Here is a 26,687-nt window from a genome sequence, read left to right on the forward strand (position 1 = left end):
ATCTGACACATTCCTGAAAAAATCAAAACTAACCTGAGTTATTGGCCTGGGGTGGCCAGACAGGAAGGCCCACTGGGAGTGAACTTACTCCTGGGGTGAGGGGCAGGGCGCAGGGGTGTTTCTCCAGATGTGGGCTGTGCAGGAGGTTGGAGTATGATTTCATCAGGAAAGCTAAGGGAGGAATCTAATTCAGAAAATTCCTGGGCCTGGGCTTCGTGTGAAAAGGCCAGATCAGAACCAGGTAAGGCTGAGAATCTTGGCAGGATTATTTTTAAATCCATGTTAAAAATCAAAACGACCATTCCAACACCTGGGTTAGCTTCTCTGCACTATGCAGCAAGATATGGGCTGGATTTGTCTACATTTAAAGCAAGAAATATTTTATAGTCTATTAGGACTAATTTGCATATAACTAAGAAAATGAGTTACTCATTCTGGAAAACTTTATTTTCAAGAGCCTGTGGTCTATTTTGCTTCTGCAAATCAAAACACTGGGTGGCAGTATTTTGACTGAAATGGTTTCAGAAGACAACTGCAAGGAAAAGGTTTTATTCTTTTGAGAAAAGTAGTAATTCTACTTAACCAGTAATGACCAAAGTCATTATGCCTTCAATCCACCTCCTGAACAGCTTATGATCAATATCACCACTCTATAGTCAGGGATTAAACATACACAGACACACACATACACACACACACATACACACACACACATAGACCCACACCAAAACCAGAATGCCCAAAATATCCTGATAAATTGAAAATCTCTCTTGTCTGGCTCTGTTCCACACCCATGCCTCCCTGTGAGTTGTATCTAAATTTGTCTCATAAATCCAATGAGATGAAAACATTTAACTAGTTGAGGGCACCATTTCCATCACAGGAAGGAAATGCTAGGATTCAATTATTTACGTATCATCACTAGAGAACGAGCTGCTCATTCAGTGACACCAGTGACAGGAGGCCGACACCTGGTGCCCAAGAGACAAAAATCAAATTAGAAATGTAATGCCCTTGAATTGGAATCTTGGGGTTCGGCCAGATACTACAAGGATGGAGATGCTTATTTCTCCTCCAAAGACCAAAAGGACATTGTCTTCTGGACTGGCTAGGGCTATCAAAGGACGAGAAGTTTACAAGCTGTTCTGCTGGGGAAAAAAAATTATTTCCACAGGCAACCAGCCTAGGTATAGGCAGAGTACAAATTAACAGCACAATATGTATCTTCTGCTTTGGTCCTCACAAAATTTTTTCTCTGACTCAGAGAGTTGCAGTAGGGAGATACGTAATGTGGTCTGACACATGCCCCGTGCACCTACAATATACGTAATTTTATTTATAATTATATATGCATATATACACACATCACAAAGCATGTATAAAAATATTTTAAATTTTAAAGGAAGGGATGAAATAAGAATAAACATAAACAGAAATTCTAACATAGGGTTGTGTGTTCTCATGCACTCCCCGAGGAGGGCAGGCCTCCGTCTGGGGTCTCCTGGTGCTGATGAACCCAGCCTGTGACATCTAACTGGTGCGGCAGTGACTCCCTCTGGGCATCTTCATTTGCTCTGCTCCATGGCCCTGAGTGTCAGATGGTGCAGGGTTCTCATTAGTTTGGTCTTCTTTCTCTAGATCCTCTAGTTCTGTGGTTAGGTCTCTGATTTGAGAATTTTATTTATTTATTTTTTTACCTCCTAAATACTTCATTTCATACAGACATCCTGTAATTTCCTTGCAATAAAGTTAGATATCAACAAAAATACCCCCACCAAGGGATTCATGTAGTAACTTGCATAATCATTCCCCAAAATTAATGGTTGAAAGCAAATGACAAAATATTTAAAGTGCACAATAATGAAAACATGGTACATAGATGCTTTAAAATTTAGCACCTTAAATGTATTTATTAGTACAGTCCTACCTTTAATAAATTAATGGGAGAAAACTTGAGATGATCTATAGAATTGTAACCTGGTTGTGAAGACAAAACCTCTGGCAGTGATGATTCAGATAAAGACATCACAAAGGAGATTATGGAACAAAAAAAATCACAAGAGCAAGAGCACTTTCTTTTTTTAATATAAGCATTTAGAGTTATAAACTTCCCTCTCAGCACTGCCTTTGCTACATCCCATAAGTTTTGGTATGTTGTAGTTTTGCTTTCACTTGCATCAGAATATTTCCTAAGTTGTTCTTTGATCCATTGGTTGAATGTGTTGTTTGATTTCCATGTATGTGTATGCTTTCCAGTTCTCTCTTACTGATTTTTACCTTCATTCCTTTGAATCAGAGAAGATATTTTCATAATTGATCCCATCAGGCAACTCCTAGAAGCATCCAAAACTAGACTTGGAAGCCATTATTTGTTGTTCAATATAGTCATTTAGATGGTTCCTTATGTGAGACGTTGAGGAATAATTTTTTTGCAGAGGGAATGGAATTCATCTTACATTTAGGCATATATAAGAATCAATCCCTCCCCAGATAATCTTTGCAACATACAGAAAAAAAGCTCAAAATCATAAGCTTCCTAGTTATCTTCAATGATTAATTCTGTACTGTTAGTGAAGGCCTTTGTCTTTATTACATTCATCGCTGGCTTATGTCAGCAACTACTTACTGAATATTTAATACTTTTTGCAGAAAGGCAAAGCAACAATTTTCAGATAATGATTGTGATGCAGTCCCCCATTATTTAACGAACCACTCATATGTGTCACTATAAAGGGATTTTGCAGATGTAACTCAAGTCCTTAATCAAATGACTAAGTAAGAGAGATTATCCTGGGTAATATGGGTGGGTCTCACTTAATCAGCGGAGGAATTTCACCTGTGGACAACAGCTTTGGCCCATGCCCATGGACCTCCATCCTGCTTACGCACTGCTCTCTTCCTGTCCACGTGTGGACATTAGCTTTGGCCTGTGCCCTGGCTTTCCAGCCTGCCTGTGATTTTCCCTTTCCAACCCCTGCCCTGTGGGATTTGGACTTGCTTAGCCAACTCCCCCCACCTGCAAATTGCATAAGCCAGTTCGCAGTAATAAATCTTAATATATATCTCTGACTAGTTCTGCTTCTCCGGCTGAACCTTAACATAAAATGATCTTAGGACAACACAATTGCTTTTCTTTACAAAGGAATTAACATGCAAAAAACTCATGAATTAAAAGATCTTCCTTACTAGAGGATAGAAGACTATTTAGACTGAACCATTTTGTATGGAAGGTTGTCTCCGCAGCTTACTATAGAGCTGAATCTTGATCATTCATTTTTATAGTACTAATCTTTAATATTAATGATCCTATTTTGAGTACCAACTATATTTATATTAAATACGCATTTTCACTGAATGTTTAAAATGTACCTTTGTGCTCTTTATCAGAAAAAAATACTTTTAAAACAACCAGGCCTCCCCTATCATGTTCTAAAAATTTCTCCATTAAGTTCTCAATATTTAACCAAAGGTATTGTTTTTGTTTGTTGGTTGGTTTTTTTGGTGAGCTCACCAAGCTAAATTCATGTGTGTGACCAAGGGAAAATATTTGAGTTTATGGTAACATGAAATTTACAAGTTTCCGTATCTAGTTATTTTCAGATTGAATCTCATGCCTTAATTCTTGGGAGGCCCAGCCTACCCAAAAACCAATGTTACACCCTCCATTGTTAAGAAAAATCAAGACACTGGTTTAGGAAATTTGGCTTCTAATCTCAGCAGTTCCACACAACAGCTGGGTAATGATGGGGAATTCTTACCTTTTAACCACCTTTCTGAGCCTACTTCTTTATTCAACAACTAATAAAGTTATTAAACACCTACAAGAAGCCAAGCACTTTGCTAGACACTAAGAGCTATAACAATGAACATGACAAAAACAGTCCCTGTCTTCAGAGGCTTGAAGTCTAGAAAGGTGAGGAGTTTGGGCTGAACCACCAGTAAGTCTTCTGTCCCAGCAATACCAGTCTGTGATTTGAATGGAATTACGTTCCAATTCCTTGACCTGAGGTCCATATAACAAGGTTTTTCAAATGGTCTCAACAAAGTTGTAAAGCATTAAAGATTTCCTGTATGAACCCTGGTAAAATAATTCTAAAAATCAGAAGTAGGAAAGCAATTACTTCTTTGGAAAGCAATTCAACCATAAAATAGAATTATGCATTTTTCCCTGCAATTCTGTTTATTACAGAATTTTGATTTTGAAGAGATTCTACTATCTGAAGTTTTTCACACATTCAGGTATTTTGCATGATGTCTGATGTGATCAGTAATAAAGGTTGCAATGAAGTAATAGCTGTGATCGTATCCCTAGAAGATAAAAACAGAGATGATCAGACATTTATCTACCATTTAAAAACATCAGTATTTGGGACATTAAACAAGTCTCTTGTGTCACTTAGTTTGCTTGTAAATAGCCAAAATATTACCATATAAGGAAGATTAAAAATCAAAATCAAGGTTTTGTACCTGTAACACAGTATGTTAAAAAAGCAAAAATACGAAGAAAAAGCAAACATTCTGCACAGCCTAGTTTCTAAATGCTGCTATTAAGATGCAAAGAGAAGAAGAAATAGCACATCAGTTAAATGTTCAAAGTAGACATGTCACATCAGTAGGGACTGAAAGAATCAAAGAGGATTTAGAGTTTAGAAACACGGACAAGAAATTTTAATTCACAAAACAAGCAGATTCATGTCAACAGGAGAGTGAGTGTTAAAATACAAAATAAACAACAGAGAAAACATGAAGATGCCCAAATGCCCTAGATTTACACCAAACAATTAAAATATAGAGGAGATCATAGTTTGGGAAGCCAAACACAGCCATAGTAAGCCACGTGAAGAAGTCTACCTCCTATCTAGTAAAAGTATCTCAGATCTTTATTTGAGGTAAAAGGAATATTTAATTAAACCCTGACACCCCTTAGCAAGATATCAAATAAGGTAAAAAGTCAGTAAGCTCTTTTAAAAACTACCATGAAACAGATCTCAAGCTATCTGATCAATTACACCATCCCATAGGCAGGAGGACAGGCAAACTCTTCCCTTGGGTGACTATGACACCACCTCTGAACACAAGACAGGGAAAAGAGCTTTCAAAAGGGAAAAAGAAAAAAGAAAAGGTTAAGGTCTAAATTGGTTTCTAAGGGTATTAAACATCAAGACAGTTTTTTTGGGAACACGCATCCCTTCCACACAAAGTTAAAATACAAGGTGGATGGAATAAACTGAAAGAGATAAAAAGTCTAAGAGAGACTTCTTTTCTTATTTTCACTTTAATCAAATCAGTGGTCTCTGATGGGGGGCAAGGGAGAAACAGTCGAAGGGATTTTTGTCTAAGTACTTAAGAAACAAAAATAGACAGTAAAAAAAAATACCACCTGGGTTTCAGGAAACAAGATGATTCCCTAAGGCATTTAATGAATTAATGAATATTCTCAATCTCTTATTTCCAGAGAGGCATGCAATATAAATCATGGGTTCAGTGGTATATAAAGTCATCAAGGTAATTCAAAAGCAGTCAGCCTTCTAACTTCCCTGGCCCAACCATGGAAGTGAATCAGACAAGAATGTTGTCAAGAGTTAAGTCTGAGTCTTGAAAATTATTTGGTTTCACATCTCTCAATGATCAGGCAAGTAGAACAACCATCTTGCTTGGGTCTCAGTTGATTAGTTAAATTTAGAGCTAAAGGACACTTTCCTACATTAAAAAAAAATAAAAAAATAAAAAACTTAAAAAAAGCATTTTCCCACCCAAGCAATTCTTGACTTAAGAGGTTAAACAGGCTCGTGATTTTCAGACCACAAAACCTGTGAGATACAGTACATGAAGTAGTACCTGCCACTTTTCACAGAGCAAAAGATGGGTTTGATTGAAAACAGGCATTGATGCAGAGAAACTGATGCCTTAAATTACGTGCATGAGAAAAACACTCATGCGGACATTTGTGCTGAGTTTCACATGTTAAGGGACTTGCCCAGTTTCAGCCACATAGTGAGTAGCCAACATTGTTACTACTACTATTATCACTATCATCACTATTATCAGAAAAGTTCCAGGGAAAACCAAGTGACCATTCTGCACTGTCAGGGATATACTGCAAGATAATAGTGTAGTTCATTTGAAAATCCAAAGCCAATGTTCCTAAACTTCCATAACCATATTTAAACTGAGATCCAATTTTGTGAGAAAATAGAAAGTGCCTGTCATGACCAAGAGGTATTTTTAAAATGTCAATATAAAGGCATCTGGATACACATGAACTATTCAAAATAGTTCTGGAAATAGATGATGTTGAAGTTATACAATTAGAGATAAACTGTGTCATCCTTGAGTACCTCCAAGTTCTATTTATCAATCTTATTAAATGGGGGTGGCTTCTTTCATTAAATTCTTTGGTATGTTACTCTTCTGTGATTGCCTGTATTGAGTGACACTTGAAGAAGTCTTCCTTTCCCTCTACCTCAAACCTTACATGGGAAAATCCTCAGTAGCAGAACTTTGACGCTTGGCATATAAAAATAATGAACACATTCTTTCATTCTTCATTCAGCTCTCAAAAATGCAGCAGTGCTCTAGCAGCTATGACAGGCATTTATTCTAACAGGCAGTGTTTTCCTACATATTTTCCAGATCCAACTAGAAAAGCTCAGGTGTGAAGCCCCAGGTTATTAAGTCTCTCATGGGTAAAAAGAAAAAGATTATTAAAGGGTCTTCACTTGTTTATTTAATAAACACTTACTGAGAGTCTCTGTGCCAGATCACTGTGAGGCATCCCTGCATTTCTGGGATTTTCTTCCAAAAGAGCCTCTAATTCTTCAAAAAATGCCTGTGACTTGAGAAGGTGGGAGAGCCTTGCTTCCTATAATTTCCAAGAAGGGGATATAGTTTCTGGAAGTTCTCTTGGGTCACTGAAATGTCTTCCTCACTATGTACCTTCAAAACCTAAAAGTAAGACATACTGGGTCCTTCCTTTTCAGACTCAAACTTGATCTTCCTATCCCAGCTCTCAGAATTCTGCTACCTGGTGTTTTCAATTGGAGCTACTGAAGCCAAAACAGAAAAAGAAACATTATAAGAGGTCACAACCAAATTAATATCCCCATGCACTAACCCTTCCTCTCCAACATTTTTTTTGACAGTTGAAAGAGTAAAACATAAATTGTGAGCATTTCATATCCTGACAAAGAAGTAAACCACAGGTATTGGGTAAACCATGCACAGGATCTTAGTAATTTGCTTTCTTCCTTCTTAGATGACTTATTATTTATGTGGACCCTATTATTTTCAGCTTATTATCTTCTTCACAGCTCCTACTTCAAAGATCCATAGAGCACAGAGTTATGATATTTTTATAATCAAACAATAAAGCATATGGTAAAACTCTCAGACCTTAGGATAGTCTGAGGTCAAAGGAAGTGGACTTTAAAATCTGCGAAGTAGCCACTGTGCAGTCACTACCCAAGATGTCCATTCAGTTGCTCATTCAATTACTGCAAATCTAAACAAAATCTGCTTCAGACAGCATGGCTCACTCTCAACCTGACCTTGGTAGCAGGGAAGTGAGTGGAAAATTACGCCTGAGCTCAAGATGGTGACTCTGGTGATTTCAGTCCCTGTTTTTTTTTTAGAGGAACTGGATGTTGCTTTGATCCTCACTAAGTGGAACCAACTAAGTTTGTTAGTTGCTTGGGATATAGGCATTTTAGGAATAAATAAGTTGATTTGTTTTTTCCCAAGCATTTTGTCAGTGTTCCGGACTCTATGCTGTTTTCCTAATAAACTACAGAGATTTTCAGTCTTTGTTAAAAGGCTGAAACTTTATCAACAGAATTTCCTGGCACAGCCTCAGGGAAAGCAGAAGAGACACCCCATACAGCTAATACCAAGAAGTTAAAGCCATTTGGAAAACAACGTGGCTTAGTATGTCACTTTTCAGCTATAGTCAATAAAAGTAATGCACTACTGTATTTATAATCAAATTGGTATTAAATTTCTTAAGGTTAGCTCATCTAAAATATGTAATTACAATGGTAAATGTTCAAATCGATCTAAAAAATTTTCTATTCCTTAAGGATGGATATTGAGAGATAATAAGGTATAATATAACAACGTGGTTTTTGACATCTTTTCATATGACACACACAATATTCACGTGTTCACAACACCTTCAGGAGTTGGGAGACTGCTGAGCTCTGCTGCATGTTTGACAGGTAGCAGGTTATGCATGATTTCTCTTTGAGCTTGCTTTAATTCTACCCTCCTCAGGGGCACTGCCTTGCCTTGTCTGAGAACACCAGACGACAGGGACAGTATTTGCACTCACATGACTGGGTTCCAGTCCTGGGTCCACCATATACTTACTAGCAGTGACCTGAGAAAACAGGTTCCTCGTCTGAGCCTTCCTCCTCATCTGTCTGACAGATGGACAGGAGAGGAAGGCTCTCTCATTTCGGCTGCATAAAATGAGCTAATATATACCAAACTACCCATTGATCTAGAGTCATTTGGATATTCATGCATTGTCATTAAACACAATTACAAATGTTTTTAAAAATCAAGATCATGTCTAATTGTTAGTGTTCATTTTTCATCCTGAAATAAGATCTTATGAATAATTTTTTAAAGCTAAAAGCAGAAATCCTTAATTTCAACTGTAGTAGCACAGTTAGGTGAGACGTGGATAGTCTCAAAAGTATTTTAGTCAAGAAAAATTTGCAAGTCAATTGAAATTCAGTAATTATTCTTAAACAACCAGAAATAGCAAGTAGCACAATGGACAGATCAACACACGAGTTAAAAAATTCAAGGTGCATGTGTGTATGACAACAATTCACTTCTGAGGATAAGATGTGCACAAGAAGTGAAGAGTGATGAAGGCAGAGGCTTATCCTCTTTGTCCTTCTGCAACAATGGCTGTGGGTGTGAAGAAAGATATATCCAGCAATGTTAGAAAAGTAAGTTCCAACCAAGCATTAAACTTCTTGTCATTTACCAGTTTTTGACTACAGGATGGGAAATTACAAATACTTTCATTGTCAAAAGCTTTCCTAGTTCTATCATTTGGTCTAAGATACCATTACTTTACCAAGAAGGGTTTTGCTTTAAGTATCTTAATATAATTAAAAACTGTCTTGTTACAGGTAACATTTCAAATTCAGAAATAAAGATAAAATGCTATGGGGTATTACATTTTTAAAGCTGCATTATTTAGAACAAGATATGGTTTCTTAGCACTTGCCTCTTGCGATCTAAAAACAACAGGAATTTTCTTTTCTGTACAAGCAGCTATGAAGTTATCAGGAAGTAACTGCCCATCTGAAAGGAACTGGTCATCTTTTCCTTGATCAATTAGTATATCCAGCTGAGACCCTGGATATGACTTCACAAGATGGGTAGCATCATAAGCCTGTACAAAGAGGAGAAACACTGAAAAATGAATTTTAATGGGCTCAGAAAGGTATTCTTCAGAATACATAATACTAGAACTAAATAGAAATTGAGAGTTATTTCAGCTTTAAGAGTCTGATTAAATCTGAAACATGAGTTCAAGTTGGCTTAAAATCTGATTTGCTCGGTTTTTATTTACAAGGCCTCCAGAAATCCATTTCCCAATCATAGCCTCTTCTCCCAATCAAGAAGTCCTGGACCAGTAGTAACAAGCTTCTTCATAGTATAGAAGAGGTTCTTCTAAACTTTTAATGTTCTTAATCACTTAATAGTTCCAATAAAAAACATGATATGGTTTTTCTTTCTAAATCTCACTAGTAATTAGCAATTTCTTCTAACTCCATTACCTTTTTCCATTTCCAAATATTTTCCAGTTGAGATAATCTGCTTTTTGTCTCTTTTCTTTGGCTATAATTCTAGACAGAAATACATTCAGCTCCTTTTTTTGCTGTCTACTGAACAGAACCAAACCTCTGCCCTCTTCATCAGCTTTCAAGAGAGACCTGATTTGAGTAAAGTGAATCACATACATGACTCCTCCTCAAATTTATTATCTGAAGAGCTGCTACTTGTTATAATTTCATATATTGCCATCTATATTTAAATATTTTTGATTATTCATATATTCTTATTAACCACAAGTTTCATACATTGACCAACACAAACAAAAACTAAAAGATCCCCTTCTAAGTATCATGCTTCTCTTGACTTACTTCCTCTAATCTTAAAAGGAGAGGGGAAGGTGACCTAAAAAGTCTAACTAGTTTTGAAGTCTATGATTTCCTAATGCTGCATGGTCTCTATTATCCCAGTAGTAACTTAAATAATAGCTGAGACACTGCATGATTAAGATAGTAAAATCTACTGCCACTCAGAGATAAATTATATATGAAGATTCCTTTTTAGGTTAACTGTGCCTTTACCTCCCACCCCAACCCAATCAGTCGGCCTTTTACTCAACTATTCTATTAGACCATACACTCCTGGTGGATGTGAAAGGGTCTGTTCTTGACAAAAGATCTCAGAACTCAAAACAGACTTTACACAGGACATCTTGAAACACAGATGTACACACATCAACAGTACCTAATTCTAATTGTTTTTAGCATTCTTCCAATACAATAAAAACCTAAGCCTAAACAAAACTCTTATCTAGTGACTAAAGGATTAACTGTCCAATCTGTTAGAACTTCAATGATCATATTTACAATAGGAGCCCATAGGTGAATGATTCTGAAGTACAGCAGATAGAAAGACAAAGAACTTTTCACTCCAGCATTTTCTGTTTGTTAATGTGCACAAGATATGTTCATTTGCAAAACATTCAAACTTTTGGTAGAATATTTCTGTGATGTATATGGTTTTTTAACAAATTTGAAAACTTAAGAATGACTATTAATACAAACATCCAATACTTACCTTCCATTTACTTTGATCTGATCCCAAATATCCACTAAAGGCTTTTTTGCCCCAAGGACAGAGCACCGGGTTGCAAATTGGAGCAAATGCCGACACGGACTTCCGAAACAAAGGCAATTTAAAAACAAATTATGTTTTTTGTTATTTACCTCGAAATCAAGTATGAACAGATATTTACAACTTGCCTAAAAACTGACTTTCCAAGAAAAATCCTGAGAATATTTTCCTTTCAGCTTACTATGGACTTAGATTGTAGACCTCACCACATCCTTTGTGTTCCCAGTTAACAGACCTTGTAAAACCACAGGGGTTAAAAGAATTCATTAATATACAAAACAGAAGTTTAGTTCAGAGCTTCTACTCCTTTCTTCCACTAAAAACTGATCTGCAATCATAGTATGAAAAGCTTCATGGCCACCCAACTTATGAACATACTATTAAATCTGAGATATTATTTCTCTATAAACAGTGCCAAGAAAGCAATGAGCCATGCCCTTAAGCATGACATTCCTTTGGAAACAATATAATTTTGTGTTCTACAATGTTGCTTTTCATTGAATAAGGTAAAGAGAAGGAATCTCTCAGCTTGAGTGCTTAGAGTATATATATTTATACCGTGCCATGTCTACTAGCTTTTCTCCCTCTCATGCTTTGTTCTTTTTTTTAAAAAAAGAATTTTTTATTGTCTTAACATGTCATATGCCATGCTGACCATTTTTACGCGAACAATTTGGTGGCATTAATTACATTCACAATCTCATGCTATCATCACTAACATCCATTACCAAAATGTTCCCATCACCTCAAACAGAAACTGTTCCCATTATGCAATAACTCCCCATTTCCTCTCCCTCCTTGCCCCTGGTAACCTCTAATCTACTTTCTGTCTCTATGAATTTTCTTATTCTAGATATTTCATGTAAGTGGAATCATACAATATTTATCCTTTTGTGTTTGGTTTATTTCACTCAGCTTAATGTATTCAAGGTTCATCCATGTTGTAACATGTGTTAGCACTTCGTTCCTTTTGTGTCAATAACATTCCACTGTATGCATATACCACATTTTGTTATTCATTCATGTGTCAATGGACACATGACTTGTTTCCACCTTTCAGCTCTTATGAATAATGCTTCCATGAACATGGGTGTACAAACATACACTGGTGTATGACTCCCTGCTTTCAATTCTTTTGGGTACACACCTAGGAGCAGGATTGCTCAGTCACATGGTAATTCTGTTTAATTTTCTGAAGAACTGACAAACTTTTCCACAGCAGCGTCACTATCTTACATTTAAGCAATGCAAGAGGTCTCCAATTTCACCACTTTTGTCTATACTTGTTATTTTCTGTTTTTCTTTTTTAATAACAGCCATCTTATTTGGAGTGAGATGGTATTTCACTGTGCTTTTGATCTTCATTTTCCTAATGGTTGATGATGTTGAGCAACCGTTAGTATGCTTACTAATCTTTTATATATCTTTGGCGAAATTTCTATTCAAAACTCTTTGCCGATTTTTTAACTGGGGTTGTTTATCTCTATTAGCTTTTTTTTAAAGAATCATAAAGTCAACTAAGTTTGCTTTTCTCCCTCAGAAACAATAAGCTGACTGCCTTATGTACAAAACAGGGAAAATAAAATCCTTATTTTAAAAATCCACCATCATGTCATGATCAGTTCAGTTTTATAATAAAGCTTACCAAATGTAAAATATTTGGTGCCACAGAAAGAAATTGCTCTGAGAAATATTTTTATTTCTCAGTGGCATACCTAAGACAATAAAGACAAAAACAAATCCTAAGGGAAGAAGACAATAAAGATTAAAAAAATCTTGAGGCCATTTATAGTTCTGTGATTTTAAAGACAGAAGCAAACTTAAGATGATCGTTGCTTCAAAACTTCCTTTTGCGACTCAGACTCATGTGCTTGGCACAGAGAGAAACTCTCCATATGGCGGTAATTCAAACTTGGCTCATTAAAAGAAAAAACAAGGCCAGGAGGCTTCAAATGAATGAATGGGAAAGGCAGACAGTAATATTTTCCAACGAAACTGCATTTCAATTTTCATCAGAGGTATTAATGACAAAGAATTCTTAGACATTTGCAAATCATGAATATTTCCCTATTTCTCAGGAAATAAAGGCAAAGTTATAGATATTCCTGATAAAAATAAAAATAAATCATAAGTACTACTATAATAACTTTAATCTAGAAAAAAAACAGAATGCCTTAAAAACTATGGTTTGAATAGAAGGAATGAAAACATAAGGTACATGTCTCAATACTTCTAATAGACCAACAAGAAACCACTGATAGCTAATCCATATGATTCTGATTCTGTAGCATATATTGTGCTATTATTAAATTTGATACCCCCTGAAATTCCCAACACTAGATAATTTTAGTTCCAATACTGAAAAAAAAAAAAAATCCTAATTTCAAGCCTTGAAACTTCCTAATATTAGATTATCCAAGAGAAATATTTATCCCTAGAAGTGTAGTGTAAATAATCTTACTTTGTATTTTCCTGGGTTCTTCAAAGCACAAATCAGAGCTCCGTGGCCTCCCATGGAATGGCCAAAAACAGACATCCTTTGGGGGTCCACTGGGAAATTGGCGTTGATGAGTTGGGGAAGCTAGAAAAATTTAATAGGGTAAAAAAAATATGAGAGAAATCAGTTTAGATATTTTCAAAGTTAAAAAAAAAAATTGCACAATTATCTCCAAATCCCAGTCTTACAATGGATTGAACTAGAAAAGACAAAATTAAAAAAAAAAAAAACTCACCTCAGGTAGACAATGGTCATTAATATGTCACTGGAGAATATATGGTACAACCTCCTTGGAAAGCAACTTTAGGAGGATGACATAGGAAGAACCTTTAAAATGTACTAAACTTTGATCTAGTGATTTTACTTAACGGAATCTATTCTAAATACTTATTATAGTAAAAATACATATAAAAGCAAAAAATTCCATATTAGGAAAAAGTAAATTTTGGCATCTGACAGAATATGACACAATTACAATTATGTTTACAGAAAGGTCAGAGTAATAATGGAAAACATTTATTTTATAAAATTTTAAAAAAAGGATAAGGTGTAACAATTATGTGAAACCTAATCATAGAAATAAACTGAACTGCACATAAATATTACCAATAAAAGGAATGCTTGACCACTTACTTATGCTAAGCCTTGATTTATCAGTATAGAATATATTCAAATGAACCAGCTATCAGGGAAATAAATGGTTTTCTCATATACTATTTCCATTAGGTAACCTGGGTAGTTTAATAATCTAATTATTAAATTCTTTAAAACTGCACTTAGCATTAATTTAAACTGCAACATATAGGACCATTGTACTAATGAACTTTGGAATTTTCATGAAATAGTTAATAAATAAAGGATAAGTAGATTCAACAATACCATAAGCCAGTTTAAAATTCTTAGCACTGGAAGGACTTTGTGTCTTGGCAGCCGTCAATTAATTACAATACAAATTAAATTACCTCCTCCGTTACATAAGAGTACATTCTGTAGTTAGTTTTCCAAGGATCTTCAGTGGCATCCACATAAAATCCAGCACCAGTGCCAAAGTCCCAGCTCTCATCTTCTCCTTCAATATTGCAACCACCTAACAAGGAAAAGCTTTGTGGTTTCATCAACTCAGCAGTAATGGCCCATGCTTAATAACAAACTTTTACACAAATCTGCAAGTCCATCACTTGCATTAGAGCTGTTCACCGAACAGTGCTGTCTCTCTGCCTTTCGTGGCACATGCACAAATGTGCTGATGGTCAATGCACCACCTTGAACTGGACACTTTTTATTTTCCATCATATTTCCCTTCTCTACCCACCCCCACAGGGATTTTTTTTTGTATGGTTTTTTAATTAATTAGGTTTTATTTTATATAATTGCTTGCAGTTAAAAAGCCAACCATTTGGATTTTGAATAGAATTACATTATATGGAGAGTAATCTGAGGAACAGGACCTCTTGATAACACTGTCTACTCATCCAGGAACATGGCATTTTCCCATTTGTTAACATCTTCATTTATGACATGTTGCAAAATTCTACAGTTTTCTGTCTTCATGTTTTTAAAGTTTATCTTAAGGTACCTTATATTTTTGATACTATTTTGAATGAAATCTTTTATTGTATTTCTAACCAGACATGTTATACATTTGTATAATATGGCTCCTGTGAAAGGCAATGCATGACTTCCCAAAGCCATTCATTTAATTTCAGGATAGTATTAGCTGCTGAAAGTTCTTAGTACTGAGCCAAAATCTGTCTCCTTTCAAATTTCATTGCCCAACACTTCCAGGGCCACAAAACTAGTTTCACCAATCTGGTGGAATGAGCTCTTTTAATGAAACATTCTAATCATTTTTAATATTAAAACTTGCTTAACTGTATGACTGATGATTACCAGAGTTAAGAAAGGACATACTAATATTATTTGATGAGATAGTTTACCTGTGGAGTATGCAAGTAATTTGCTATGCATTATACGTTATTATTCTGACACTGACGCCAATGATACATTAGTCAAGTTTCTTAATCTCTCTGTTTCAGTGTCTGCACCTATAAAAAGGGAATAGCAACCCTGTCCCCTCTCCTACAAGTGAGGTCATGAATAATGCTCACAGGGTGTCAGACAATGTGCAGTATGGCATTTTAAGAGTCATTCTGTCATTTAAATTATTATTAGAGATAATAGCAAAAATATGAAAGGAATTGTACAATGTAATGTATAATGAATTACTACAACATAGTCTTAAAGGGTTAGATTTTTATAAAAGATCTCTGGAACAAGAACACTTACGAGGACTGGTATCTGGAGCAACGACGACAAGACCATGTTCTGAGGCAGCCTGATGGTAACCGGATTTTGATATAAAATTCTGTTCTGTGCAAGTTAAGCCTGAAGATCAAAAATACTGTTATCTCATGCTATACTGTGAATGGCTTTGAAGCTTTAAACTTTTTATAACATAGGAACACAAGCATACTTGGTATTACTTAAGGTTTTTTTTTTGCTTTAGAAATAATACTTAATAAGATAGGAAAGTTTCTTTTCATATAAAACTTATAACAGTATTAATCCAAGAACTTTTTCCTTAGATTAAATGTCTAGGTTAGCTGTCCTGTTTAAGTCACTTACTAAAGGTTCAACTGCTGAAATCCTTGGAGCCAGATATGTTGGACAATTCAGAATTTTTCAGACTGTAGAATAGCAGTATGATACATAAACTAAATATTATATAACAACTCCAGTAGGGTGCTATCAAACATATTACTATTTCTGTGTTGAAACATAAATTAGTCAAGGTGTGATAATACAACGGCCATCACAATATAAAGGACTAAATATTTTTTATATGCTAGTAGTTCTCAGCAACAAAATTCAGCCTAATCACCTTTATTCTCCTCAGTGAGCTAAGAAGCAAGTTACAGTCACCATCTGCCTTCCTTAAGTTTAGAAATGTTTCTGCTGTTTTTCCTAGTTCTATTCTCATTCATGTGATGGAGATGACTTAATTCCCTCATGATAGGAGCCTAATACCATAATGATATGAAAATGGTCAAGAATGAACTGGGAATAGATGCTTGGGCTTAAAACCCACTAAACCAACAGCCCTCTTCCAGGGGCGAATGCTAACTATCCCACCCTAGCTGCTAAGTGCAACATCAAAGCCTACTGATATGCATGATGCAATGGGAATTAACTATAGCTGCCACGGTTTCACGAATGGTTGGTCTCATGGTAACAACTAGCACAGAGACTTATGAAGTGACTGCTTAATCCAAACTTGTTAATAAATAATGACAAGATATAAAGTTACAAGTCTCACTGGAGAAAGTATTACGGGAGTCTGTGGTTAAATAAACACTTGTTAGACATACAGATTTTCACCAGTCATGGCAGAACCTCAAGATGTCTGTTCAGTATGTTTCTCTCTGAAATGCCATCCAGAGATTCCAGGGCCATATCGTGGTGGTGAACTGCCCCAAGTCCTGACAAAATTGCTGATCTCAAAATAAACAGGTCCAGAGACAGCAGGGGAGTAGTGTAAAAAGCATAGGCTTTGGATTACACACAGGATCTGGTTCTAAGTGCAGCTCAGCCACTTTCCATCTGACCAACATGGGAGAAATAACTTCAATATTTTGACCCTTCAGTTTTTTCACTTGAAAAATGAGGACAGTATTGTCTCTATTCTACCACATAAGGTGGCTGTGAGGACTAAGGGTCATCAAGGATATAAAGAGCCTGGAGTGGGGTCTGGGACATAATACACAGCGTATCACACTTGGGAAATGTGAATCTGCTAGAGTTCAGGTAAGAATCTGGTACTTTTCTAGTTAGGACACAAGTTCCTTGATTACAGTAGGAGACAGTGAGCTGTAGCTTCATGAAAATGAAGCACATTCTACTGAAAACTGCTCTCCAGTGTATGAAGATGGTTATTAATTAAAATCTACTTGATCAACTGTACTTATTTTATATAAAGACCTTTTTCTTTTTTGCTAACAGCTTCAAGATACAATACACATACCAAACAACTCACCTATTTAAAATGTACAACTTAATGATTTTTAGTGTATTCCTTGTACAACAGTTTCATCACTCCAAAAAGAAACCCTGTATACATTAGCAGCACATCCCCATTTCCCCTCCAAACTCCCTAACCCTAGGCAACCACTAATGTTTCTGTCTATTCTACACCCCTCACATAAATGGAATTCTAAAACTTGTGATCTTTTGTGACTACCTTCAAGGTATACCCATGTTGTATCATGTATCAGTGCTTCATTCCTTTCTGTTGCTGATATACCACATTGTATTTATCCATTCATTGGGTGATGGACATTTGGGTGGTTTCCATTTTGGGCTATTGTGAATACAGCAATGAATATTGGTGTAGGGGATTTTGTGTGTACCTGTGTCATTTCTCTTGGGTATCTACGGCTGTTTTTAAGGTTACCTTGGCTTGGGGAAGATGCAAATCACTCCATCTGGATCATCTTTTAGGATTTCAGTTTGCATATTGTTCAAGTTCAGCTAATTTACCAACTGATCTAATCTTTCTGTCTCCACCTTCCTTAAACTCACCAGAAGTAAACCTGAAATTCTGTTGTCATCATTTCTCAAGTGCACTGGTCAGGCAATCTTACCTTTTCTCAGAAAATCAAGCCTTAATTTCCAAGGTCTATCTGTTCTTCAGCATCTCACTAAGGAAACTGTCCTGTCATTTGATGTAAACAAACAAAAAGTTCTATTTTTTATACTCATAAAGCTCAGATGATACCTCTTGACAGATGTCAAGTTTGGTTAAGAATATAGGGCCTTGTTATTATTGTACCTAGTAATTACAACACACTGCCACTTCCAATCTGGGTTGTTTTGCTTTTAACCAAGAGATATGACTTTAAGTTGCTCTCATTATTTTTTCAAAATGGAAAAACAGAAGATTGAATATAGCTCTGAACCATGAGTCAGAAAACTTGTTCAGCCTCACTACTATGTGATCTTTAACCAATCTGGACTTTAGTTTCCTATTTGACGGATTATAGGATTTCTAAGATCATCATAAACTACACAATACTACGATTTCTAAACCAATTAAACATCTAATTTTGTTGTTGTTGCTTTTGGCAATACCCAACGCTCTTCTAGCAAAACCAGTGCTCTCCGTTCAATCACAGAAATGCTTTGCTGAGTTAAAAGCAAATACGTCTCAATTTTTACCTTTTAAAATGAAATATCTATTCTCATTTTCCAACTGCCATTTGAGGCTTATCCTTGATTAGACATACATAAAGAAGAATTTATTAAATCAAAGTTGTTAGAACCGGTCTTAAGGAAACAAAATTAAAACAGCAAGCACTGACACAATTTAGTTTTTATGATTCTCTACCTGTAACGTTTGCTTCTGAAGATGAAATATTACATCTTGTTAAAGAAAAGTTCGCACAGAAGTGCACAACTCCTGGTGGCAAAACATTATGCTCTCCCAGTCTAGCAGATTAAGCACTGATCAGGAAGCATAAGTGGTCCTAAATGACCTTCTACATTGTTGCCAGAGAAGCTCTGTGAAGTCCCACTCATTTTCCCAGAGAGCCCTGTAAGAAGTTGTTCGCTGTGCCTTCTAAGTAGTGTACCACCGTGTTTTGATTTCACCTGATAATTGTCTATTTGACTAGTAGAGTCCCTACAAACCCCAGAAATACTTGGGTGGGTATAAATCAGGTAAAGGACCTTTGGAAGCCCTTTCCATTGAGCCCAGAATTTCATATTCTCTGCTAAATTACTGTCAAATTGGAAAAGAAGTGAGATAAATATAATACAGTACCTTTGAAGTTATTCAGGATAAAAGAACAGAATAGATTATCACAGGCCCCTAAAGTCTTTTATAAACGGCTCAGAAAGCATACCAAAAGTCAAGACAAAAGCTAAGCCAGTTAAAAAGAAAACAAAAACAAAAGCAAACAAACAAAAAACAACCAAGAAGGTCCTTGATAAATTTCAAATGCATAACACTTACCAGACAGCCAGTAGAGTGCGGGGCATTTTCCAGTTTCTGCCTTTGGTGGTAGGTACACAGCAAATTTCATTTTGCAGTTCAGCTCAACACTGTAATTTTAACGCCCATCCCAGCCCCCCCAAAAAAGATAATAATTAATACCCCTCCTTAGTCAAGACAGAAACATAAAATACTTAAGTACTAAATAAAAAGTTACAGAAATAATAAATGTCCAAAATAAATAATTTAATGTCCAAAATAAGTGATTCCAGCAAGATTTAAGGACTATACTCTGACCCTGAAAGGAAGGACAGGGCCAGCTGGAAGCCTACTGAGCTGTCAACCAACCTGCGCCTATTCTTCACATGGCACATGGTCATTTTGGGCAGGACACGTCTAATCCTCAGTGTAGCACTAATATTATGAAAGGAAAAACTTTGTTTGCAGAGTTGTCTGAAATAAATTTGCTTTTATTAAAAAAAATGCATTTAAAGATCTCGAATTACACGTTGGCTCATAGGCACTAAAATGCACCACATCTTCAGTCTGATCACCAATATTTTATCACAACCGTTAATACCACAAATAGATGACAATGTCTTAATTCTACCTTCACACTTAATTGGCACTTTGGCTGGACATGGAAGTCTTCCTGAAGAATTTTGAAGTCACTGCTGCAGCGCTTTCCCAGTTCTAATACTACTCTTCCGTTGACCTTCGCCTTTCAAAATTCTTAATCCTTAAGATCCACCCTTTTCCCACTCTCTGAAGGATTTTTATCCATTGTGCTGGATACTAAGTGGATGATGTTTTCAAATCTGGCAACTTAAACCTTCAGTTCTAGAAATTCTTCTTTAATTAGTTATTTCCACACCTCCAATTTTATTTTTCAAAACTCCTAACATTTAGATGTCAGAATTCTTGGACTGGTCCTCTAATTTTCTTATCCTTTCCAATTTCCCTTTATTCTACTTTCTGGAGTAGTAGCTCAACTTTATCAACTACCCTTCCATTGTGTTTTGTCATTTCTCCTACCGTATTTTAAATTTCTAGGCTTTTTTTTTGTTCTAGAATATTTTTAAGAGCACAGGTCCAATATCTTCACTCATACCTTTGATTTTAATAACAGTGCTTTTTGAAGTTTGTCTCCCTGTACAGTACATTTGTCCAAGTTCCTTTTTCCCTTTTTTTTTTTTTTTTGGTCTTTTATATATCTAATAATCTTAGCTGTCTACTTCTTTTAAAAGTGAACAGTAAAACTCTAACTGAAAGCACTGTGGTGGGTTGCGGGCAGTGGAGTGCAGCTGGACTGTTTTCTTGGAAAGCTCTCAATAACTATATCTTGAAGTCTCTTCTTTTGGGTTGGTCAGATTCCCGAAAGAAGAGTCTTCTAACTCCCCAAATTCTAGAAGCTGAGTGGAAGAGGACTGGGTAGTCTCTATAGCCAGTGTACAAACTTTTACTTAGTCTTGCTATTTGGAGTATGACTATACCCCTCACCAACTGCACCTGGTATTCCCCAGGACAGAGATTCTCTGTTTACCTTTGCAAGAGAATAAACCTCAGTCTTTTGCCAGAGCTGGGGAGAGGCAGTGGCCTGCCTGCAGAGAGCTGCAGTGATCTGAGGGCTATCTGCTTCTTCAAACAGATCAACCAATCTTCCTTTTTCTTAGCTTCATTTTTACCCTTAATTCCAGGTGTACCTGGGGCCTCCAATTCCCAAGGCTTTATACAAATTTGGTTATTTCTCAGCTTTCTCTTGCTGCTGTTTAGAATTTAGATTTCTACAGCCTGCTAAGTCAGGTGCTATTTGTCACCTGCATTTCTGATTCTAAAGTATTGTTCTTAGCAGCTCCCCAACTTCTTTTTGCCTCTGTGGGTATGAGTGCAGGGTGGGGGGAGGTGTTTGTCTGTGTTTAATCTTCCTTTCCTTAATGCCATGTTAGTCAGACTTTGGGAGGCAACAGAGGTAAATGCATGCATGTAACCCACCATTTTTTTAAAGAAGTCCAGGTGCCTTTTTTACATTAAAAAATTCCCAAGAAAGGAAAACACTTCCAGAATTTTTACTGGCAACATAGGTTTTTCCACAAAGTTCCAGAATAATGTAAATAAAGCCTGGAGGCACTCCTCTTTCCTAGCGCTCCTCTTCAGCTCACACAGTTGAATCCCAAAAGCTATTTAACTCTGGTGAAATAGTCAAACAGGTAGGGAATCACACAGAGAGAGCAAGCAGGTTTAAAGTGAAATGAGATAACACAGAATAGAGATAAGGATTTGGTTAAAAATCGGACAGAACATAACAAAATGAGAGATATCTAAAATTGTATTTTCTTAATAGTTACCTGTCATGTTCAAACACTTTTTGTAATCCTCCAAAGCACTTGTTGCTGGAAATCTGTTTCAAAGCCATTTCTCTCCTGTTAATGAAAATTGATATCATTAATTTCTAGAGAACTATGTCCTGAAAACTCGAAACAAAACTGTTTTCAGATAAAACATCTGAACATACAACTTTTTCCACCTAGAAATGGTTTTCCAAATGCTATTGTTTTGGGGCACACAATATTAAGAAACTAACTTATACACACTTAAATTTGCTACTTACTTTAGAAAACTTTAGTACTTATGTTAGTACTGATTTATTAACAAGCTCTTTTGTTGTGGAGTGTCCCAGATTTTTTTGTTTTGTTTTGGAAAGAGACTGAATATAAATAATTGAAGTTACTAATTGACTATCTTAACTTAGAAGATTAAAAATTGTTAACAGTCTAACTGTCAGTGGCAATAACGAAGTCAAAGTCAAGAAATTGGTATGACTGTTTACAGTTGATTTTAACACAGGAGGAAAATGATATGACAATAATACTATAATAATAATAAAAAAACAGTTAAAGCTTATTGGATACTTAAAGTGAGACAGGCACCTTTGTACACACCAACCCATATCAAATTACTCATCCTCTGAGAGAGAATATTTGAAGACAACTTAATACTCAGCATAGGATCAACAATTCTCCTTGTAAAACTCACTAACAAGTAAAAGATAAGCCTGTTTTAAGTGAATTAAAGTCACAGCTTGTCAGAAGGAAACCCTGAAGACTGGTACTTGTCTCTCCAAGAAGACTTTTTAATAATGAATACAGGAAAATACTGGAAAACTATCTTCATCTAGCCTAACTGTCTGTTAAGCAAGGGAGACCAGCATAATGGTGACATGTACATCTCAGGGAAGTACGTCCCTATCCCGAGTAGCGCTGCCTTAAAATATAAAGCACAGTGGGCAGTAAGCACTAAATAAAAAGCTATAGCTACCAGTAACAGGTATTACCACTAGAGTCATCTACACAGTAAAATGCAGGACTGCATGCTGACCAGCTGCAGTTTTAGCAATAATCTTAAAAACAATCTTACAAGAATCTTAAAAAGCTAATTTTGGAAACACCTTTGCAAAATTCTAAATGAGATTAGTTTCAATCCTACTTCTAAGTAATCTTTCAGCACATTCAAATACTAAGCTTTACGATTGAAACCTGGGATTTGAACCCAGTAGGTCTGACATCAGAGCCCCTGTTAACTACTATCCTCTACAACCTCCTTACAGGGTGTCTAAATACTGTAGTTTTCTTTTTTAAGATGCTAACATTGACTCATCCTATAGAATTAGGATATTAAAATTTAATTACCCACAAATTACCCTCTTCTCATAGGTTTACTTTCGCTCTATAAAAGATTATTAAACAATAAACTGTCCCACAAAATATTAATAATTATTCAGCATTAACTTCAGCTATTCTTATTTACAATCCTTTCTTAAATAAACAATGAACTTACAGAGAGGAACACAATATAACTTCAATATATATACATATATATTAGGCCAAGGAATAAAATTTATTTGCTTATTCTACAAGTTTATTTTCTCAAATAGGGACTATGTCTGCATTCTGAAAATATGGTACACTGTACATATACCTGGTACATAGGAGGTACTTAATGATTATTTGTTGGATTAATGTATAATTTACTTTTTTAAACTTCTGACATACCAATCACGTGCATCATGTCCTTTGTTAATCATCCCATACTTTGCCAATCATTTTACTGAACAACAGCTAGTCTATTTCCCCTGCTCGTTGAATGTTCTTTAATTAAATCTAAAACCAAATACTTTTCATTTAGCCAGAGGACACAAGGTTACAACATATTTTTTTAAATTGGTAGAATGCCTTAAAGAAAGGGGGGGTGGCTCTTAACAAAGCTCTTCTTTCTGTTTAACCACTCATTTTAGAAATCACCTTCAATTACAAATCAAAAACAGAATTAGGCTTAATAATTATTATAATTATAATAATAATTAGGGCATAAGCTAAGAATTAGTTATTAATAATGTAATAAGGTTTCAGTTTTCAATAAAAATTTCCTATGTGAAAAATAACAAGTGTTTTAAACCAAGTCAATAGATTTTTCATTCAATTTCAGAGTAACACACAAACTATAAAACTTAAATGTACCTGTCCAGTTGCTACTTGCTTTTTCGTCTGCACCATAGGGTAGAGAATCCTGAAAAACAGATGAAATGGTTTACAAGTGGGGTATCTTTTTCATAACAATGGTTATATAGACAAGCACAGTTATATAGACAATGTACATATTCTCAACAGAGGCATTTTCTCCTTCTGAGGTGGGTGAGTGTCTGCCCTGGATATGGCAGCCTGGAAAAACACAGCTGATGAAGCAGCACCACCAGTGCACCTTGCCCTTAGCCTAATTACCTTAAAACCTATTTTGCCACAAGGCCTGGCACTGGGTCAAAAACCTTTGCAGTGCTAAGATTACTAAGGAGAAAGCTGTTTTCTTTCTTGCTTGCTTTTTAAAATAAATATTAAAAAGTTTTAAAGAGCAATTTGGAAGTATGCAATGTGGTCAACTGCTGAGAATGAAGACTAGGACAGCAGAGTAAGATTAAAAGTCCAGAACATTTCTTGCTAAGAGTTGGTCTTGTTGTGTGAATACATATATATATATATATTTCACACATATGTATATGGGAACTTACATAGCACATATTTGTCTCACAGAGATGTTTGATTTAAGTACTACAACACACACGCACATGCACATACACACACACACAAAATCCCTCCGGAAAACCCAAAGCAAAAAACAAAAAAAACATAAGTCTGCAATACCAGTGAGAGTCACAAAATTTTCATAGAAATTTAGTGACCATTAATATATTTGGAGAAGAAAGCTTCCTTCAGTGCATGACACATCTTAAGCCAGTCAGGTAAATCTCATTAAAGAAAGTCATCTTCACTCACAAAGCATCCAGTACTTGAAAGTCTAAGTTGTCAAATCTTACTTTTCTTCCCTATACTTATTGAAGTTAAAGTCATCCAGCTCCAGAAATCTGTGTTCTTTGTATTTTCCCATCATTCTTTCTTCTCTTTAGTCTTAAAATTTTTCTATCCATCTCTACCTGTGCTTTTGTTCCCATTCACAGACTACTTGGACCTTGACCCATTTCTTCATGATCCTCTTTTTTTTTCATTTTCAGTGTCTCCCACTTCACTGGCTCTTAACCTACAGACGTCTCCCCAAAACGACTGGATTGCAGCTGAACATCTGACACTGCCGACCATCACTTCTTTGTTCAAAGCCTCTCCTCAGTGAAAACACATGACTCAGTTCTTCTCTTCCACTCTTTCTCCTCCCATCTCCCTTTCCTTTCCTCTCCACAGTCTGCTCTCCCATCACACATTCCTCAAGTTTCAACCACATTTTCTGGCTGGAAGAATCTAAACCTGCGTCTTTAGACTCAATCTTTCTGATGCGTTATTTCCAGAATTACATTTCTTGCTGGACCCTTCTCAGCAGATCCCTATAAACACACACTCATCTTCAGGCCTAACATGGAACTGTCAGCCATTTTATTTAAACAGGATTAGCTAGCACACATTAATAGCAGAAGAGAAATGCCTGATCATCTCCTCCAAATGTAAAGAGCTAATTCCATTCAAGTGTCAGCTAGCAGCTGAGAACTACCAAATCACTGGAATGGAAGACGAATATAATCAATTATATAATTAGCTTTAAGGTTGCCATCACGATTTCATAAAATTGAAACTATGAAGAATACTGACAAAAGGAGACAGGCTGAATAAAACACCAAATATTCTTGGTCACATTTTGCTAGTGTACTTAGTAGTGTGGTATCTTTTCATTCATAAAAATTCACATCCCTCGCCCACATAGGAATTTCTATTTTATTGAGAAAAACAAAACAAAACAAAACAAAACAAAACCATAGCACCCAAGAATTCTGCACTCGAATCTGGCGTTCAAAACCGTCCCACCACCATTTTTCTGGCCTCAGCTCCTGTTATCTTAATTTAGTTAAACTTAATACCGCACAATGAAGGATGGCTTGGATGTTTCTACTGGCTGCCTCTGTTCAATGCCAAGGCAACCGATTTAGAGCTGGCGCTGGAGAGACCCCCCAGTTTCAATGGCTGTCTCCACCACTTACTTCACCCTGACTCTGGTAATCTACTTAATCTCCGCGGCTCAGCTCCGATCTGTTTTTGAGATCCTAATACGATCGACTTCAGATGGTGGTTCCCGGGACCCAGCGGGCTAACTCCCGGGGTGCTATATGCACACACGCGCGAGCCAGGATTCCTTCAACGCTGGGGGGGGGGGCGCTCCTCCCGACGACCCCCTCAGAAGTGACCTCAGGATTCCGAGAGCCCCGAGGGCCTCTGCAACACCGGCGGACGGACCCCCGGAGATAGGCTCCTGCGGGGCTCCTAACGCTCCAGAGCCCCGTTTCCTACATGATTGAGGTAAATAAACATCTACTCCACGCGGCGGGTGTCGGGTCTAAAGGTCCTTAATTCTTGGTAAAACGGAAGGCGCCCCTCGGAGACAGCGCGTCCCCGGGCTGCACCTTCTTGGAGGCTCCGGAGAGGGAAAGGGATTCCGGGCGAACGCCAGCCCCGGGTCAAGGCCGAGCCTGTGCGCGCCAGGCCCCTCTTCCAGCCTCCGCAAGGACTGGCCCGGGCCGCACCCGCGCGACTGGCCGGCTACGTCCGCTCCGACCAGACCCCGCCGCGCCGCCGACGCAACCCGAGACTCAAGCGGACCGAGGACGACCGGTACCCAACCTTACCTCCGGGGGCGGCGGGAAGGAAGAAGCTGCCGAAAGGGAAAGGCGCGACCGCAATATGGCCGCCGGGGCCGCGTCTGTGGGCCCCGCCCGCTGGGCCCGCC

General features: G+C 36.8%; 1 protein-coding gene across 4 annotated transcripts; it reads right to left on the reverse strand.

Annotated features, from left to right (window-relative positions):
- Positions 1-1,883: 1,883 nt before the first annotated feature.
- On the reverse strand, positions 1,884-26,687 carry LOC119524760 (S-formylglutathione hydrolase). Of its 4 annotated transcripts, XR_005214875.1 has the most exons (11): positions 26,587-26,687; positions 23,927-23,975; positions 21,758-21,832; positions 19,434-19,522; positions 15,710-15,808; positions 14,386-14,510; positions 13,388-13,507; positions 10,870-10,968; positions 9,242-9,409; positions 6,743-7,046; positions 1,884-4,308 (listed from the first exon to the last, which is right to left on the reverse strand). XR_005214875.1 is itself a non-coding variant. In XM_037823421.1 (10 exons), exons 3-10 carry the CDS (start codon positions 21,823-21,825, stop codon positions 4,228-4,230), a joined length of 849 nt encoding a protein of 282 aa, XP_037679349.1. In that variant the 5' UTR covers positions 21,826-21,832; positions 23,927-23,975; positions 26,587-26,687; the 3' UTR covers positions 1,884-4,227. The 4 variants fall into 4 exon arrangements, 3 of the variants coding, with proteins under 3 accessions (XP_037679349.1, XP_037679351.1, XP_037679350.1); XM_037823421.1 differs by lacking the exon at positions 6,743-7,046; XM_037823423.1 differs by lacking the exons at positions 6,743-7,046; positions 10,870-10,968.

Source organism: Choloepus didactylus (genome assembly GCF_015220235.1).
Source record: "Choloepus didactylus isolate mChoDid1 chromosome 12 unlocalized genomic scaffold, mChoDid1.pri SUPER_12_unloc1, whole genome shotgun sequence".
Classification (NCBI taxonomy): domain Eukaryota; kingdom Metazoa; phylum Chordata; class Mammalia; order Pilosa; family Megalonychidae; genus Choloepus; species Choloepus didactylus.